This window comes from Pectinophora gossypiella, chromosome 1 (genome assembly GCF_024362695.1).
Source record: "Pectinophora gossypiella chromosome 1, ilPecGoss1.1, whole genome shotgun sequence".
NCBI lineage: Eukaryota > Metazoa > Arthropoda > Insecta > Lepidoptera > Gelechiidae > Pectinophora > Pectinophora gossypiella.
In genome coordinates this window covers 1,651,977-1,672,003 of record NC_065404.1, presented here as the reverse complement: position 1 = coordinate 1,672,003, position 20,027 = coordinate 1,651,977, and the positions used below count along the sequence as shown (strand labels likewise).

General features: G+C 42.4%; 2 protein-coding genes across 2 annotated transcripts in view; one reads left to right on the top strand and one right to left on the bottom strand.

Moving 5' to 3' along the window:
* Positions 1 to 20,027, top strand: part of LOC126369869 (arrestin homolog) — a 164,945-nt gene that overhangs the window by 10,413 nt on the left and 134,505 nt on the right. The gene's annotated exons all lie outside the window — the stretch shown is intronic.
* Positions 731 to 20,027, bottom strand: part of LOC126368018 (uncharacterized) — a 37,046-nt gene continuing 17,749 nt past the window's right edge. The window contains exons 3-16 of the mRNA XM_050011908.1: positions 13,250 to 13,308; positions 8,269 to 8,475; positions 7,642 to 7,885; positions 6,933 to 7,369; positions 6,639 to 6,838; positions 6,294 to 6,501; positions 5,794 to 6,008; positions 5,027 to 5,233; positions 4,768 to 4,906; positions 4,247 to 4,391; positions 3,152 to 4,144; positions 2,848 to 3,063; positions 2,378 to 2,555; positions 731 to 2,149 (exon numbers count right to left, since the gene is read on the bottom strand). Coding sequence (XP_049867865.1) covers positions 2,045 to 2,149; positions 2,378 to 2,555; positions 2,848 to 3,063; positions 3,152 to 4,144; positions 4,247 to 4,391; positions 4,768 to 4,906; positions 5,027 to 5,233; positions 5,794 to 6,008; positions 6,294 to 6,501; positions 6,639 to 6,838; positions 6,933 to 7,369; positions 7,642 to 7,885; positions 8,269 to 8,475; positions 13,250 to 13,308 — 3,553 coding nt within the window. The 3' untranslated portion in view covers positions 731 to 2,044. The remainder of the gene's footprint in view (positions 2,150 to 2,377; positions 2,556 to 2,847; positions 3,064 to 3,151; positions 4,145 to 4,246; positions 4,392 to 4,767; positions 4,907 to 5,026; positions 5,234 to 5,793; positions 6,009 to 6,293; positions 6,502 to 6,638; positions 6,839 to 6,932; positions 7,370 to 7,641; positions 7,886 to 8,268; positions 8,476 to 13,249; positions 13,309 to 20,027) is intronic.

Sequence of the window (20,027 nt, the reverse complement as noted above, 5' to 3'; positions counted from 1 at the left end):
AATAATTAGATGTGTAATAAATAAGTTACGCGCACAGTATTTTTCTTAATTCTGGCACAGTGACGCAGCTAGGATGGGTGGCATTGACACATGGTGCAGATATTAGGTGTCACCCCAAAAAATTATGCCTACTTACATATATATAAAAATGATAAAATATGTGAAAACCTTCGACAAATAGTCGTTGTTTTCTGAATTAATTAATCTTATTTACCAGTCCACACTGAGAAGAAACGTTATGGGCATGTATTAACTTCGTTAATTGTGTACTTACGTCATCACCTGTTAGCGGGTGTCACCCGAAAACGGTGGCGCCAGCGAGTCGCCACCTATCCCTAGCTACGCCACTCATTAAACTTTATATAGTAATTTGATAGAACAATACCTAACAAATTAACCGCTGAAATTATTTTATTGGTATAGATATTGGTACTTGTTTTGTTGTTGAAGCGATTGATGAATGTGGAGGAAGCAAGAGAAGTGTGTCAGGATCGAAGCAAATGGAATTCTATAGTCTCTGCTTACCCCGGTGGGAAATAGGCGTGAGTTTATGTATGTGTATGTATGTACTTGTTTTAATTATTATTGGATAATGAGGGACTTTCCAATCGACGTTCCCCAAACACACGATAGATGGCGTTGTTAAGTTTTTTCTTCGATAAAGTTTTAATTTCATGGATAACAGACATATCGGAACCATTGGCAGCATTGGAAATAAAAAACGTATAAATACCAACTTTATAACAATGTTTATTTACAACTAGAATTTTTTACACATTAGTAAATTATAGTTTATTTACAAAAATTTACAACCACTAAACTACCTGTAGATTGACTAGATAAATTGTTGGAATGATATATTTAGCTATAGGCAGCCTTCACATAAATCATCTTTTATATTTTTCAGTCCCAATTTCGCTTGACAAATTAACACAGACTGTTTGTTTATCTATCGCTAGATTCGAGCAAGTCGCCCACATAACTCTGGTACAAGTGTCAACTGGCACTCGTGGCAGTTTTCTTGTGTGCGATTTACCACTTAACCCGTTACGTCAAATAAATGACATTTAAATAATAAATAATCAAGTGACAGAAAACTTTGTACAATTGTTGAAGTATACCTTTGGTAATATTTTTTGAGCTTTATAAATACCAACTAGTAGCTGTTTATATAATAAATAATGCTATCATGAGCAAATTCCATTTGTGCTTTTATTTTTATTTGTATTGTGCGTATATTCAATACTCAATTATTTATTGCATTCCATGTAGTACAATGGGGTGTTACATAGGCATAGGAGCTAAAACATGGACCCTGTAGGGCACAGCAACGTTGAAGTGAAGAGAGGTAGTGTGTATTAAAATACGCCTACGCCTTACACGCCTTTGTTATTTATATAAGAACTATTAAAAACAAGTTTTGATCCATCAAATATAATAAACTATCTCTCTATGAAATTGTGCTATTATTGTAAAGAAACATTTACACTTATAATTACGAGGGTATCATTTTAGCTAGTATGTGTTACTTATTACGTTCTTATATCACAGTTACAAGTTTGCTAAAATGCTACATTGAGTAATATAAACAGTCTGTATTAACTTGTCAACCTTCATAAATCTAATCATAAACATCACTTTTACACCCACAAATCATAGTCACTGCTTCTACAGCACATTTTATGCACTAGCCAGCTCCGGTCAGTGCATGAATGTGCTTAGTCCCATAAACACAATAGATTCATTTCCTTACAAAAACAGAACGAACACGAAACACAGAAGTGTCCACAACACGGCGTCCTTTACTAATCGATTAAACGCAATGCAGTCTCAGATCACATATGATCCATGGGAACTTGTTTATTGCAAACCAAACACTCTTTCATGTCATAGCTGATGCTATAGAAAGCCTGTCGGTAACCGAAAATCTGGCGATTTGGCGTAACCCATAAAATGTTGGTACGCGAATCTATACAAGAAACAATAGACAATCTATTGTTCCTGGTATTTTGTCAGATCACGGGTTAAAATGCTCCAAGATCTCTCAGGGTAGAAAACTGTCTGTGTCGAGCGGCAATGCACCATCTGTGCTTAGGTATGTGGTGTCTGTTGCCGCTGATGCAGGGGCTGCCCAGGATACCCAACGAGCCTGAAAGATAAAAAAATCGTTTAGGACAAAAACAAATCTTTTAATGTTTGTAGCATTATGTGCATAAAGTTGACTAACGAATTACATCTGTAAACCCATGTAAGTTGACTAAACTGTAAACCCAATCGGTTTGAAACCACCCTTACTTAATCCTTTGAAATTGGCAAGTCCAAGTGTAATTTCGGACAATTTATACATTAATGTTTCTATAATATGACTGATGAATACCTCAGCCTGATCACGAGGTAGTCTCCACGGTGGATCTGCATCGAGAGGTAAAGCATCTAGGGGCACGTCTAGACATGGCGAGAGAAGTCTTGGCGCGTCTGCTAAGAACGCGGCCAGCTCCGATGCCGTCGGTCTTGTTTTGGGATCTTGCTGCCAGCAGGATTTGATGAGACCCTCCCTGTAAAAATAAAATTATTACAGATTTAGAGTGTGAAACGGATTTAAAATTAATGAAAAACAAAAACGAATGGGACAGAGGTGTTGCATCTAATAACTAATGATTAGCTCAAATGGTCCTTTAGATTAGATTGTCAAATGATATTTTGTTCCGAACACGATCTGAATCAGGTCCTAAGGGATGGGGTCGTAACCTATCATTCTAATACCAGAAAAAACGTGCTATGTTAACCCCAATAGGCCTCACGGTCGTGAATAAAGCAATTTTGATCATATATCCAAACAGTACTTACAATTGAGGCTTCAGTCCGGGCGGAAGGTCAAGAGTATGTCCAGCTTTAACACGCCCCAGTACTTCAGAGTTGCTTAGTCCTTGGAAAGGCAGCGAACCGAATGTCACAATCTCGTACAATAAAACTCCAAAAGACCAGACATCAGACGCAGGTGAGAATACTCCCAATGCTAAACTTTCTGGAGCCATCCAACGCACTGGCAGCATGCCTTTTCGGCTGGAAAAGAAAAATAAGTTATTTTTATCGGAATACTGCTGTAAAGTCAAGTGTACGTTGAATTGCCTTATTAAATCTTTTCGCTTACCTGAATCGATAGTAGTCATTCTCGAACACAAGTCGTGTCATCCCAAAATCAGCGAGTTTGACGACTCGCCTTGCGCTCACCAAGCAGTTTCGTGCCGCTACATCACGATGAACGTAGCGTAATTGAGCGAGGTAAGATAACGCCCTGGCTACATCCAAGGCCATCCCAGTCAGACGGCGCGGGGATGCCTCGTCTACTTCCCGCCCTTCAGATTCTTCCTCCCCACTACCCATAGCCAAATGTCTTCTAGCCAGTAAATAGTTTTTCAAATCACCATACAACATGAACTCCATCACTGTACACACTGGTTCAGTTTTAGTCACTACACCTAATAATCGAACTACATTTTTGTGGTCGAAGCGCTTCATGGCTTCAGCTTCGGACAAAAAGTCTAGCTTCTCTTCAGTAGTCGCACCTGCTTTAAGAGTTTTGACAGCAACAGCGCTCCAACCACGATCCTCGGCAAGGAGCGCGTGGCCACCGTAAACTGTTCCGAAGGCACCTGTGCCTAGTTTACGATTAATAACTACTCGTTCTCTTGGGATCTCCCAACGATCGAGTCCAGGGGGTTTATTTGCTAAAGGCCGCATACCTAGAGCTTGCAGTCGTTTGCGATACTCTCTCTCGGCACGCCTTTTGCAGTGTATAGCGGTGCCCGCCAATGCAAGTATTAATATTGCCACTAGTAAAGCTCCTAATGCAACAAACGCTGTCCGACAGTCAGCATGTAAGATATCTGCGAATCCTTGAAGAGCACATCTCTCGCTTCCGTCGTCAGGTTTACGTCCGTCTGTTGTATACCATTTTAAAGCTGAATTATCCAAATCCAGGGATCCCTTTGCCCACGTTCCTACTTTACGCGCACCTATCTTTAGATTCCATTGGGAGAGTATTGTGGTACCGATACGAGAGTAAGCACCATCTGTAGTTGTCCACTCAAAGGGGCCTGTCAGCCCAGTGAATGCATTCTTTGTCATGTTGTTTGTAATGTATCTGAAAGTACAAAATATTCCTATTGTGATAAACATGTTCATAATAAGTTATATATAATGTATAAATAAATGGATTGAGATCTGTGCAGCGATGAAAACTCACTTGACGTGTAGTAGATTGTGTAAGTCATCCACGGCTGTAGGATGAACTTGTAGAAAATTGCGTAGTGCAGCTGCCCATTGGCGCAATATGTCGTATAATAATGCGATAGTTGGTCCCGGTGCAGAGTCACAGGCAATTGTGTTTCCTGTAATAAAATACGTGTATTGATTAACCACAGTTCTGTCTCAAAGCTGAAATGAGCTACTAAATGTGATATTACGTTCCATTTGCACCATAGTACGTTCTTAGCATTTTACAGCACAGAATATGAAGGAATATGGATTAGATGACCAAATTGGAGATGTTCTTAGAAAAGGTTTAATATGATTTACTTTGAACCGACGTGCCTGTATGAAGCGGTTGATGAATGTGGAGGAAGCAAGAGAAGTGTGCCAGGATCGAAGCAAATGGAATTCTATAGTCCCTGCTTACCCCGGTGGGAAACAGGCGTGAGTTTATGTATGTATGTATCTATGTACGGATAAGGTCGTACTGGTTTTTTTATAACCTATGTAATATACCTGAGGATGCAAGGGCTAGTCGGCGACAATACGTGCGCCACCGATTCTCCCACACTCGTCGTTCGTCGCTAACATTCAGTGTTTTATTTTCCCACTTCAATGCCCACTCTGGTGTCACTGTGAAGTGACCTGCGGCCATCTGCAATTGATTAAATATATTGACTTAGATATAGAAATGATATTGTAGATACTGTGAAACTATCAGTAACAATCAATGTGTTGTAATATTATTAGGTAGTGTTTATTATTTCAACATTACCTCCTCTAACTCCCTCGTAGTGCAATTCTCGTGAGGTTTCGAATTCAACCAATCGGCTTTATGTGTGTTGCATAGAAGCCACACCACGCCTGCGCCAGGCGTGAGTCCGAAAGCGCGGGCGGCGCATAAAGCTGCACGAGTTACTCTAGCGTCTTCCACGCACAGGTAGAATATGCGTGCGTTTTCTTTTGCTGCGTTTGAAGCCCACTGAAAAAAAAGGATATCATTTTGATACTTGTTGATTCATTGGCAATATTATAATGGACCGTCAGTGTGATTATCTACCTAAGGTAAAGTCATTTGGCAGACATGGCATCGACAACAGCGCTCAAAGTGGAGTGAGCTGAAACTGCTCTAAAAGTGAACTGAAGTGTTTTATTTGAAGACAGACAATAATTTAGTCTTCTACCTTCAATTAGCGTTATTATATTCACAGTTTGACTGTCCATATCGTTACTTTTTTCCAAGGTTATTCCAAAATTGACATTGTCTACTCTACAAATATTGCAACTACTAAGCAGCAACTCGCAACTAGCAACTCTTCGCTCCCCACCTATGGCTGAGCTAGCTTTACCCCAGCCCTCCTTCTCGCCCCTCGGTCTTACTTTAGTCTTCAATCGTATACGATTACCCCGATTACGATCGTCTGACACCTATAGGTGTCAGACGTCATACACACAGATGCGCGTGTACGAGAACGTCGATGTATAGTGTCTGTGTAAAACGTTTTTTTGTATGAATTGTCCGGGGTGTACCTCTAAACTTACCTGTTGAATAACACCGACGTCAACAAAAGAGTCATTCTCTGGCATTTCGACATGAACCTCAAGTTTGACGTGCAGTCGAATGGCATCTATAAGCGGTCGTGTGGCCGGTTCACTTAACGCTGCCAGTCTTCGCCAGCCCTGACGACTCATAAAATCGGCAAGCGCTGATGCAGCTTCTCTGGCGTCTCCAGCTGCTAGGATTTGTAGCTTTGTGTCTGGAAAGTGGATAATTCGTTTCTAATTTCGGTATCATCAGATTGGATCACAAAACACATGCGCTAGAATTGGATTGGAATTTTGAGTTTTTGACTATTCGTTTTATTACAAAACAGGAGACAGAGAATAGATGACGCGACGTCTATTAGGCTGAGTGATTTTTAGTTCTTTATATGAATGACAAGTACTTTGAAAGTTGTCAAAGAGAAATGTATATATTTTATTATGGATTATACCTATGAATGTAAGTAACTGCTTTGGTTATGTTAAGTTTTTTTTCTTACCTGTATTATCATGCGATGTAGACGCCGGTGCTTGCGGAGTGTAAGCCAGTAGTGGCAGATTATGCGCTGGACTCTGTCGCGCTACATCGGCCCAGGCAGCTCCGCAGGCTGGACCAGCGAGAGCTGATAGTGCTCCAAACTCACTCGAAGCCGGAGCGTCGTGCATGTATTTGTAAGCTCGCTGCGTGTGACATTTGTCGTCGAAAGTCTGTGGATCACAATAGGGTTTCACTAAGTTTTAGAAGCATACATTTTTCCTACTACGTGCATGGCATTGTGACTTTAAATGTGGTCGCAACGGAGCAGCGACACCCTTTTGGCATCTCGCTATGTAGTCTTACTCACCTCCACCTTAAACCGCACTGTAAGTTGTTGCCACTCTTCTTCCAAGACCTCTTCCGCTAATGCAGCCGCAGCAGCAATCGCCCGACCGTCGTATATCTCTCGTCTCGTGTCATTCGGCAATAGAACCGCAACGCGAACTTCACTGGTACGTACACTGGTTGGTAATGCGTCGAAGAATAAACGCGCTGCCTTCGACGGACCTGTGATTAAAGTGAAGCGATTATGAACCTTAATTAGTTACTTATTAGTAATATTGAAAATGTTACGTTCAATAAATACAGTATTACTCTTTACCTTGATTGTAAGCATCTTCTGCGAGTTTCCGCATGTCTTCTTTTGAGATATCAAGCCTGACGAGGGCACGTACGGCGCTTGGTGCTCTTGCTAACTCGCGAATATTTATAAAGGTGACAATACGTCTCGTTTCGAAAGGACATGGCTGTGGTGATATGCATGGTGGCGGACCGAGTGTTTCCGCTTTGAGTGTCCTAAGCCCAAACACTTCCGGGGCCCAATCACATGCAATAAGAGATCTCGAAGACAGAGCTGACGAGACGTTTGAAAGGTATTCTCCAAGCGGCCGTACAGTAGCATACAGGCGGTGATTCAGAACTTCTCGCCACATTACTTTTGCTTCGGCATCTCCACTCGTTAGCAAGGTTGCGCAAGTATAGTCTTTGCACCAATCTGGGGTTAAAGTGCCGTTACAATATGTTTCATCGCATGTTTCCCTGTAAGATCAAAACGATTTTTTATTCTTTATTTATTAACTTTGTCATCATTGGGTTTTTACCTTTAATAAAAACATTTAATTTATTTATTATTTATTCACCTACTAATTAAAAGGATTTGATTCATCCACAATTAATAATTATTTTTAATTTATCTATATCATTCCAAAAACGTTGTGTAGGTATCTTTAACAAGGTTTCTCAGAAAATCTTCTATCAAGGTACATCCTTGGATTTAACTACTTTGTTTGATTGTTGGATAAAATACGTACATAGTGAAATTGTGCTCCAGTTCTCGAATTTGGCTGTAGATTTCTTCATCAGGTATATGATACTTCGCAGCGAGGGTGCTGTCAGTCAGGTCGAGCAGTGAGCGAGCTGGGGGCTTTGTGGCCAAGCACGCGCGACGGGAGGGGGCAGTGATCTCTCCCAGTTCTTGAATCCCGGATTCACGAAGGTCCCACGCGGATGGAGCGGCACCCGCTGGAACGGCAACTATTGCTACCGTTGCTGTTCCTATGGAGGAAATTATTTTCTAAGACAATCGAAGAAATGGATACGGCAATAGATGGATAATGGTGCAGTTGGTTGAGATAACAAAAAGTATAGAGTTGAGAAACAACTTTTAATCATAATATTTGTGGTCCCAATTGCCAAATTGCTCATTTGTTTATAATAACGACTAATTTGGTGACATGCATCAGTTGATTGTCTCAACTTAAAACGCAATAGAAAGTAAGAAAGTCTTTGTTCGGATCATTGGATCCTGAGTACTACATTATTCCAAATCGCGGAAGTACGATATAAGATCGGCACCTTTCCTTCCTTGACTTGTTGCACTTCCGTGACTCGGTTTACGATGTTGCCAGAACTATGTTGTAAATACAAAAAGGTCTTGCCTGCAGTCAGAGCTCGGAGAGTTCCTTGCAGGCAAGCCGCGTCGTCGGGCACGACACAAGCGGGGGGCGAGGGAGCGGGTAATGCCACCACGCCAGTCGCTCGCAGGACCAACATGGCGACTTCACGAAGCGCGAGCGCAGCGTCCCCCGCTCCCAGGACGCTTGCGCTCACTGCTGTGGTCACCGTCCCATTGTTGCTTGATGATACTGGAATTTTAAAAGTGGAATCGGTGTTGAAATCGTCCAACATGGAAAATAGAGAATAGACGATTTTAATAATTAAAACGTAACGTAAACTGGGCACAGGCGTCCCCTCAATTAACCGGAGGGGGTATGGAGCATACTCCACCACGCTGCTTCATAAAACACTCCAAATAAAAAAGAAACAATTCAAATGAAATCTATATTATAGAACGTTATTTTATAGCGGACTGCGAAATACCGTATCTTTAAACCGTAAGTTAATACTTCTTTAAACACGCACTTTAAAGGCAGTCATACACCACCGGGAGCATACTCACTTCAAACATTTAAGATTCATTTTTTACCCGACTGCAGCAAAGCTAAAAAGAAGGGGTTATGTGTTTGACCGCTAACTTCTAAACCACCTATCAGAATTTAACAAACGAGGTGTCACTAAAAGAGTCTTGATTGTCCGGTGGTCATAGATATGTGTCGTCACGCTAAATTCATTGTGGTGCCCTCTGGAGGCCATAAACTGAGGACGATAAAAAATTTGTTTTTGCAATGGTATTCTATTGGGTGTCAAATGAATGGGCTTCATTTGCACATTTTAAATACGTATATAATTATTACTAGCTTTTACTTGCGGGTTTGCTTTGTATTTACTTGATAATTACGTTGAATTGATAACATAACTGCTCAGACATGTTCCGGGTAGCTTATATATCCAAAACTTGCATAAAACACACACTTGCATAAAGCACGTTATCTTAATAATATAAATAATAATATAAGTTTAAAAACTGACTACGGAAATTAATATGAAAACTATGAAGTATGTATAAATGCACCTTCGTCGACCCCTACGGAGATACAGGCGTAATGCTGTTATGTTAGATACATTCGGTTCAAATTGCAACAATCGGGCTGTATTTAGTGGTCTAATACTAAATGGGGCACTTCCCAGGTGACGTTCTCCAATAACGATGGCGCTGTACAGATTTCCCTTCGTTTAACCTTCGAATATCATGGATAACTTTTGTCTATGTTTTTGGGTATAATGTATGACCCTTGTTATTACACCCTTCCCGACGACCCGATTACTCTAGCCATAGAGGCAGCCAATCAGCTCGCGACACCAAACACTTCAGGACCCCGATACCGACCCCGCCGGCGTGGTCGACGATTTCCCTCATTCAGCGCTTATCGCTATCGACCCACTAGGGTCGATTAATTCTTTCAAATATTTTTCCTCTCAGACGACGCCCTGAGCCGAGGTTCGCGCCCAACTGGGCACCCTCAGGCCTGTTGTCTTAAACGTTGTACCGGGTGAGAGCCTTCAGCGCTCCCCATTTGGCCGGCCAAGTAGTTAATGCCATCTGCGGCAAATCTACAATAAGTCACGTCAAAAACAAAAAAAAATGTTATTACACCCAGGCGCAACACATCTTCCACCCATTATTCATCATCATCAATTTAAGAGCCACGCTCTTTTCAACGTTGTCTTGTTGTGAGGTTAATGTCGTGTCTTATAGGGAAGTCAAGGAATTGGCCTTTGATAGACTGGAATGGAAAATGCCACCCATTATTATTCTGATCAAAATAAAGTGAAACAATTTAAGAAGCAACAGCATAATTCTGTAGGTATCTAATCCAAATATCAAGCAACAATTATTATTTTTATATATGCCTCCGCCATTACATTCTTTTTTTGAATAATTATGAATCCTGAGTAATGAGAGGTAATTATCACGTTAAATCTGAACAGCGCCATCTATATTTGCTTTAGAAAACGTAGCCTGGAAAGTCCTCATTACAATGCTGTTAATCCCGCGTGCGCTACTAGTGAGTGACCGCGTAAAACAGCACGTGTCGTCTTAAAGACTTGCCAATTACACTGCATAATAACGATTAAGTTTTATTGTGTTTTTATTATGCAATACGAAACGCCAGCGCACTGTATGTCATTGACATTGAAGCCCGAATGTCATACTACAGATTACATTAGCATTATAATACAATTTGTTTATTTGGTTTCTTTTTACGTCTGTTGTTTTTGCGAATAACATTCGCTGCGTGGTCGGACATATCTTCCGAATACATCCCGCTCAGGGACGGTACTGAAAAGTATCGGCGTCCGAAGGACGTAATATACAACCCCGACGACCCGATTACTCTAGCCATAGAGTCGGCCAATCAGCTCGCGGCACCAAACTCTTCAGAACCCCGATACCGACCCCGCCGGCGTGGTCGACGATTTCCCTCACTCAGCGCTTATCGCTATCGACCCACTAGGGTTGATTAATTCTTTCAAATATTCTTCCTCTCAGACGACGCCCTGAGCGGAGGTTAGCGCCCAACTGTGCACCGTCAGGCCTGTTGTCTTAAATTTTGTACCGGGTGAGGGCCCTCAGCGCTCCCCATTAGTCCGGCCAAGTAGTTAATGCCATCTGCGGCAAATCTACAATAAGTCACGTCAAAAAAAAGGCCGGACTAATCGGGAGCGCTAAGGTTTAATCCGGTTGGTTAGTCTTTGTCCTTGACCTTCGTCGTTTGAATCGATCGCTGAATTACTTACACGCTTAATTATCTCGTAGTTTCTGGTTACCACTAAAATCGACTTTATGAGTTTGCATTTAAGTTTGGATCATTAGTATCGATCGCCATGGACTCGCAAAGAAGAAGAAGATTAATATCGCGTGGTTTCCAGGATTTGTGTTTCCATGGCAATAGGCTAGCCCCCTATTACATGTGACTTAAACTATACCACGCACCACTGCCTACCACTTCAGCGATACCCTTGCCCTTAGGTATTTCACTCTCAAGTGCTCGGCACAACATGTATTCCTCTTCCATCCATCTCTGTCAGTTAATCATCTCGGTACTCACACCTTTTACACACGCATTCACACAATCCGTCCACACTTTCTTGGGCCCCCCTTCGAAGATACAGGAGTGATACTATTTCTGGGTTATTTCTAGTTATTATTTAAATCCATAATATTTTAGTTAAACAACCGTTGGTCCCGGTTACTACTTACTGATGTGAGTAATCGTTACATGAGCCATGTCAGGGGCCTTTGGCGGCTCAATAATAGCCCTGACACCAGGGTTGCTGAGATTGGTAATCCGCCTCACAACCCACACGATAGAAGAAGAGTTAAACAATATGCCTAGTGACGTATGAATAGTAATGCAGGCAGAGTTTAGTTTCTTGTACCATATTAATATAAAGTGCACCCTGTATTTAATATTATTGTTTTATTATTTGTATGTCGTTTCCATATCTCGGGCCTACGGAGTCCCGGACTTTTGGAAAGCGTGCGTGGGGCCGAAGCCAACACGTAGAGGCCCCTTAAGACAGTTTAATCTAAATGTGGTGTGACACCAACCGGCGATTATCCCTGTATGCACTATGAGAGTGTACCTAAAGACAATCCCCGGTTCATGTAGGACTATTGCAGATTATGGGAACAAAGGGAACTGGGCTATTGGGTTGGGGGTTAGTGGACCGGGTTACTGGAGCTATGGGGGACTATGGCGCCTGCTCGACCAATGTTGGTAAACATGGATAAATGAGCAGGCGGTGACTCGCCACTCACTTGTTTTTATGATTTTGGTTTGTTTTTCTTTTTGTTTTGGATTTTTTTTTCTCTCTGTATTGATTTCCGTGTGGTTTCTGTCCTGTGTTGAATGTAATGTACCTGTCCGTCTGTGTCTGTGGTGTCCGGAAGTAATAAATGTTTCTTTCTTTCTTTAATATATTATTAGTTATCTTTTTTGCTGGAGTGAGACATTTCTCTTGGGACTACATAAAATGCTTTCTCCTTATGAGCACCCCACGTGTATTATACATACTTATTATTTGTGCATAATAGTACAGAACGCAAAAAGATAATTATGTTAATGACCTCAATTCTATCAGTTATTCACGTTACGACATAGTGGTGGACAATCACAATCAATGACACTCGACCCCTCCCACGCACTTCGATAAATTTCCAGAATAAATTAATTTAAATAAGATATTTTTAGCAAATAATAATATAAATATCAGGCACCTATTGCGATAAAATTAATAATCCCAGTATATTTAGCATACATTTCTTTTATTACAAATTCCGTTCGTGTTATGTTTGTTCGTAATTAATATATAGTATAAGTACTATTGTTTTTTTATTATTATTATTTGAAAGTTGTGAGGGCCGGACCGAATGCAGCCCGCAGCGAAGTACTATTGTTACTTACGGGGAAGTCTCGTCAACGAACTTTGTTGTTTTTATGAATAAACAATTTTTTTAATAAATCTTGCATCAGGATTATTAATTTTGGCCGCTCTCAGGATTAGAGTTCGCTGCGAAACTTAGTACTTCGTAGTAAAGTACTTAGATGACTAATCTAATATTGCAGCTATGATAATTATTATCCAAGCAAATACAACATCTGCTCAATGGCTTAAACCAGACACGTCTGTTTTTGTTCTAAAGATAGTGCTGTTATGACGTCACACTGAGTTGCAGCAGTTTTAGTCTAACAAGGTATCTTAATTTTTTTTTTGACAGATAACATAACATAACATAACAAATACTTTATTGCACAAACAGGAAAAAACAAAATACAAAACAAAAGAGAAATAGAGTTAGTACAATAGGCGGCCTTATTGCTAAGTAGCAATCTCTTCCAGGCAACCTTTAAGTATAGGAGATATTGAATATTATGTAATATAGCGGGATAGTGCAGCATGGGAATACTAACACTAGATAACGTAATATTTACATTAGTTTACTGCACAACGTACCTGTATCAGCCCAAACGGTGGTAGACGCGATTACGACGGCGCACACCACGCTCCACCACCTGCAAAATAACATAACATAACATAAACAGCCTATAGATATACGTCCCACTGCTGGGCACAGGCCTCCTCTCAATCAACCGGAGGGGGTATGGAGCATACTCCACCACGCTGCTCCACTGCGGGTTGGTGGAGGTGTTTTTACGGCTAATAGCCGGGACCAACGGCTTAACGTGCCCTCCGAAGCACGGAATCATCTTACTTTTCCGGACAATCAGGTGATTCAAGCCTGAAAGTCCACCTGCAAAATATTAATAATAAAATCTGTGATAACTCCATATATGAGCCGTGGTAGTCCGGTTTATAGAACGCTTGCCTTTCACTTTGAGGTCGCAGGTTCGAATCCAGCATAGGCCTAAACCAATGATACCCGAATTTGTTTTCGAATTCATGTTTGGATCATAAATGGTTATCAGCAGGGAAGGAAAACATCATGAGAAAACCCACATTCCCGAGAAATACATTTTCGGAGGTATGTGACCTAACCTGTATTGGGCTGGTTCTTTTTAACAATTTGGTTTTAAGTCACCTGGATGTTAAGACCACTGGGCATTTTAACAAAAGGACATTATTTCCTTGGCATTTTGACACATTGGACATTATGGCCCTTGGACGTATTGAGCTATAGACTTTTTAACGTCTGGGCATTATGACCCCTTGGACATTCTGCCCTTTGGCCCAACATACCCCGGTGGGTTCCCTTCGCGGGTTGGAAGATCAGAGAGGCAGTCGCTTCTATAGAAAACCGGACCTGTCAAATCTTCAGGTTAGGTAAGCGGACCCTATGAAAAACGGGATAATGCCAGGGGGATTTTTTAAAGAACGTCTAGAGCCCTGTGCCGAGGTTTTTCTTGCAGCTTCTTTCCCCGGCTATACAGGTTGTGAGAAGCTGCAGTAGTTTTAGGCGGATGAGACGTTCGTTATGTAAAATTGACGATTCAAAGTGTAACTATGTTACCTATTGAATAAAGATATTTTTGAATTTGAATTTGAATTTGATGATGTGATGACTTTGTACGGAGAAAGTGTGACTTACATCGTAGTGTCACGAGTTCGAATCCCCACTCGATGTCTAAACCACTGAATTCGACTTTATGAGTGATTGAGCGTTGTGCTTCCGATCAGGAGGTCCCGGGTTCGATTCCTGGTGGGGACATATCACAAAAAAATACTTTGTGGTCCTTAGTTTGGTTAGGACTTTACAGGCTGATTGTCCGAAAGTAAGATGATCCGTTTTTTCTTTTTTTTTTATTTAACCAAAAAATGTAGATATAAATGGAATAATGCAGACATACCAATAAACCGTCTTGGGTTTGTCCTGGCATGCTTCGGATGGTACGTTAAGCCGTTGGTCCCGGTTACTACTTACTGATGTAAGTAAGTAGTCGTTACATGAAACATGTCAGGGGCCTTTGGCGGTACAATAATAACCCTGACACCAGGTTTGATGAGGTTGGTACTCCACCTCACAACCCACTCGAGAGAAGAAGAAGTTTGGATGCATATTTGGATCGTAGATAATTGATATCGTGTGATTTCTAGGATTTGTTACATGTTAAACATTTTTTTTTGACGTGACTTATTGTAGATTTGCCGCAGATGGCATTAACTACTTGGCCGGACAAATGGGGAGCGCTGAAGGCTCTCACCCGGTACAACGTTTAAGACAACAGGCTTGAGGGTGCCCAGTTGGGCGCGAACCTCGGCTCAGGGCGTCGTCTTAAAGGAAAAATATTTGAAAGAACATGTTAAACATAGCTGGCAAGGAGTGGGCATATATACTGTAGGTACACCTCTGCCCACTCCTTGAGGTTTATAAAAAGTATATTATGTTTGCGAGTCGGAGGATCTATTAGAATTTGTTCTTATACCCTAAATACTATTCTTACGGAAGATAGGCTTCAAATTCAAAATTCAAATTCAAAAATATCTTTATTCAGTTGGTAACATAGAGCTCCTCAGAGCCAGGGGTATATACAGGGTGTTAGTGACATCGTAACGAATACTAAGGGGGATGATTCAGACCATGATTCTGAGTTAATATTAAGTGGAATTTTCCATCGCAAAAGTATAAAAATGAAAATAATTTAAAAAAAATCGTGAATTTTATATCTATTTTTATATCTCATACAAGTACATACGGTAGCCATACAAGTAGGTATGGGTGTTAGTAACACCGTAACGAATACTGAAGGGGATGATTCAGACCATGATTCTGAGTTGATATCAAGTGGAATTTCCTGTCGGAAAATTCATGACAATTTTAGTGTTCTTTTTAATTATTTTCCGTTCCATACTTTTGCGGTACGGCTGATGATGATGATGATGATATATATATATATATATATATATATATATATATATATATATATATATATATATATATATATATATATATATATATATATATATCATCATCATCATCATCAGCCGTATGACGCCCACTGCTGGGCATAGGCCTCCCCCAAGGATCTCCACGACGATCGGTCCTGCGCTGCCCGCATCCAGCGGCTTCCCGCGACCTTCACCAGATCGTCGGTCCACCTTGTAGCGGGCCTACCCACTGAGCGTCGTCCGACACGTGGTCGCCACTCCAGAACCTTTCCGCCCCATCGGCCATCGGTTCTCCTCGCTATGTGTCCTGCCCACTGCCACTTCAGCTTTGCAATTCTCCGAGCTATGTCGGTGACTTTAGTTCTCCTGCGGATCTCCTCATTTCTGATTCGATCCAGCAGGGAAATACCGAGCATAGCTCTCTCCATTGCCCGCTGAGCGACACCGAGCCTCCTCACGAGACCCATAGTAAGCGGCCACGTCTCACTGCCGTAGGTCATCACTGGCAACACGCACTGGTCAAAGACTTTCGTCTTGAGACACTGAGGTATTCTGGACGAGAAGATATTCCGCAGCTTCCCGAACGCTGCCCATCCGAGTTGGATCCGACGAGAGATCTCTTTCTCGAAGTTGGACTTACCTAACTGGATTATTTGTCCTAGGTAAATGTACTGGTCTACAACTTCGAGTGTAACGTTCCCAACCTGAACTGGAGTGGGTGCGACATGGTCGTTGGACATAATTTTTGTCTTTGCCATGTTCATGCTAAGACCCACTCGTTGGGATGCGTTACTGAGATGCTCGAGCATGGTGTTCAGGTCTTCCAGGGTCTCAGCCATTAGGACTATATCATCGGCAAATCGAAGGTGCGTCAGGTACTCGCCGTTGATGTTGATGCCAAATCCTTTCCAGTCCAGAAGCTTAAAAATATCCTCCAATGCAGCAGTGAACAGTTTCGGAGAGATGACATCTCCCTGTCTCACTCCTCGCTGCAGTTGGATCGGATTAGAGCTCTGGTTCTGTACTCGAACTGACATAGTGGCATTTTGGTAGAGGTCCCTTAGCACTTCGATGTACCTATGGTCCACTTGGCACCTCTGAAGAGACTGCAACACAGCCCAGGTCTCGATCGAATCAAAGGCTTTCTCATAGTCCACAAACGCCAAGCAAAGTGGCAAATTATACTCTTCGGTCTTCTGTATAACCTGCCGCAGCGTATGGATGTGGTCTATGGTGCTAAAGCCTTTTCGGAAACCGGCTTGTTCGGGAGGCTGGAAGTCGTCAAACCTGCAAGCGAGACGATTCGTAATGACCCTCGAAAACAACTTGTAGACATGGCTCAGAAGCGAGATAGGTCTGTAGTTCTTCAGTAGGGCTTTATCCCCTTTCTTGAAGAACAAGATCACCTCGCTTCCGCTCCATGCCCTCGGCGTTTTGCCCTGAAATATGACGGAATTGAAGAGCCTCTGGAGGACTTTAAGTATTGGCGTTCCGCCCGCTCTCAGAAGTTCAGCTGTGATTCCGTCATCTCCTGCCGCTTTGTTGTTTTTGAGTTGTTTGAGGGCCATCCTAATCTCGTACAGGCTGACGTCCGGGATATCTTCAGTGTAGTGTCGGGTAAGCTTGGCTCGAGGGTCTCGAGCCATGCTTTCGCCTGATGTTTTCGTGGAATATAGCTGTCTATAGAAACTCTCAATCTCTCTCAGGATTTCGGGAGTCGACGAAATGATTCTGCCGTCCTCAGTTTTCAGTCTCGCTAGTTGACTTTGCCCAATAGACAGATCTTTTGCGAACACCTTGGAGCCCTTGTTCCGCTCAATAGCCTCTTTAATACGTTTAGTATTAAATTGGCGAAGGTCGCTCGTCAAAGACTTCGAGATCTGTCTATTAAGTTGTCTATAACGTACGACATCCGCTGAGTCCTGCAGCCTCATTTCGTGTCTCTTATCCATGAGTTCGAGTGTGTGTGCGGAGAGTTTCTGCGTTTTGGTACGGCGGGTTCTAAAGTGTTTAGAACCTACCGTACGGACAGCATCCACCATCAGGTCGTTTATATCGTCCACGTCTGCGCAGTTCTCAAGGTACTCGAAGCGGTTTTGAAGCTCGAGCTGAAAGCGCTCGGGGTTTTGGATCTGGGCTGGCGCCGGTCGGAGCGTGGATTTTATCAGTCGCGATCTTTCTAGCTTGATATTGATATTCAATGTGCCTCTTACCATGCGGTGATCGCTTCCCGTCTTAACGGCATTGATCACAGAGACATCATTGAATATGTGCTTTTTCGTCGACATGATAAAATCGATCTCATTTTTATACCTGCCATTGGGACTTATCCAGGTCCATTTGCGGGTCGCGGGCTTCCTGAAGAAGGAGTTCATCATATAGAGGTTCTCCTTCTCCATAAAGTCCGCAAGCATCCCGCCTCTGGTGTTCCGGACCCCAAATCCAAATTGCCCCACTCTCAGCTCGTTACCGCAACGTTTCCCCAACTGTGCATTAAAGTCCCCCATCACAATCGTGTAGTGGCTTTTATGGCTATGCATGGCTTTAGAAATCTCCTCATACATAGTCTCCACTTCGTCATCATGGTGTCCCGAGGTCGGAGCGTATACCTGGATGACAGTCAGCGAATATCGCGATGATATTCTGAGTACCAGGTACGCTACCCTGCTCGAAACACTACCGATGGTCAACACGTTGTTGACTAGGGACTTGTGGACGATAAACCCGACACCACCCATGGACAGTTGTTCGCCCTCCCGGAAGTACAGCAAGTTACCGGAGCCCAGAGTTATCGTGTCCTCGCCCTTTCTTCGGACTTCAGACAACCCGATGACATCCCAGTGTAACCTGCTGATAGATTCTTCCAACTCGGTAAGCTTCTCGTCGGTCCTCAGTGTGCACGTGTTGTATGTTGCCAGGTACAGTCGTCGTTGGTGGTAGCCGAATCCAGCCCGGAGATTCTTCGCACCCCCTGCCCCGCCGTTACCGTAGCCGCTACCGTAGCCACGGACAACGGGGCTGCCGGGGACTGGGGGCCGTTTTTTATGTGTTGAGGTCATATTGGGGGGGGTTTGGACCATAAGCCCACCGCGCTGGTCCAGTGCGTGTTGGTGGGTCGCCAGAGCCTCTTTCGTTGAATAGCAGGATGTACCGCGTGCAGGCGAGGTTGGCTTGGGCTCCGAAAGGTGTCGTTTGGAGCCCCTTACATCCCTGTATATATATATATATATATTCGTAATTAACATAACAATGTTATTATTTAATAATTAAACTATTAAATAAGGCGTGCGCTCCAGGACGCCACATATATATCGTCTTTTACACCACATCTCTGTCTAATCACACCAGATTATACTTATCGAAAAACAGATTCATAATATTGGGGATTCGCGAACGGGTTATTGGTATCATGTAGATCCATGTAGATCACTTTCCAATGTCACAAAAGCAATAATCCGTAGGTACTTATCAGTCAAGTGAGATAAGGACTAGGCGAGTACGGGTCATGATCATAACCATTGACAAAGATAGTGCTAAAGTGCCAATATAATATATCTATTATACATACCTACTTAATAATTATAATAATAATAAACTGACCACCATGACCACATTCATTCATTCATTCATTGGTCGAGCAGGCGCCATAGTCCCCCATAGCTCCAATATTCAAGTCTAAACTATGTTCGAGGGGTGTGAGGTAAACCTAGCTTGAACCCTGGTGGTGAGCGGGGAGTTGCCGTTCTATACGTAGTCATCATCATCAGCCCATTAACGTCCCCACAGCTGGGGCATGGGCCTTCGCTATGGATGGATAGGGAGATCGGGCCTTAAACCATCACGCGGGCCCAGTGCGGATTGATGGTTATTAACGACTGCTAAAGCAGCCAGGGACCAACGGCTTAACGTGCCTTCCAAAGCACGCAGGAGCTCGAGATGAAAACTTTTTTTGTGGTCACCCATCCTATGAGCGGCCTTTGCGAAAGTTGCTTAACTTCAACAATCGCAGACCGAGCGCGTTTACCGCTGCGCCACCGAGCTCCTCCTACTATACGTAGTATTATTCCTTATTCTATGCCCTAAGTTTTCATTTACGTTGGCGCACTGAATTTACAAACTATTTCATGATATATTAAAATTCAAAAATATCTTTATTCAGTTGGTAACATAGTTACACTTTGAATCGTCAATTTTTAAATAACGAACGTCTCATCCGCCTAAAACTACTGCAGCTTCTCATAACCTGTATAGCCGGGGAAAAGAAGCTACGTATATTTCCTAGTTTACACTTCATCGCACACCAATGACAAGCGGTAATAGTAAAGTACATAATAGTGTGATAAATCGCTGATAAGTAAGTGATTAACACAACTATGGTCTATGACTA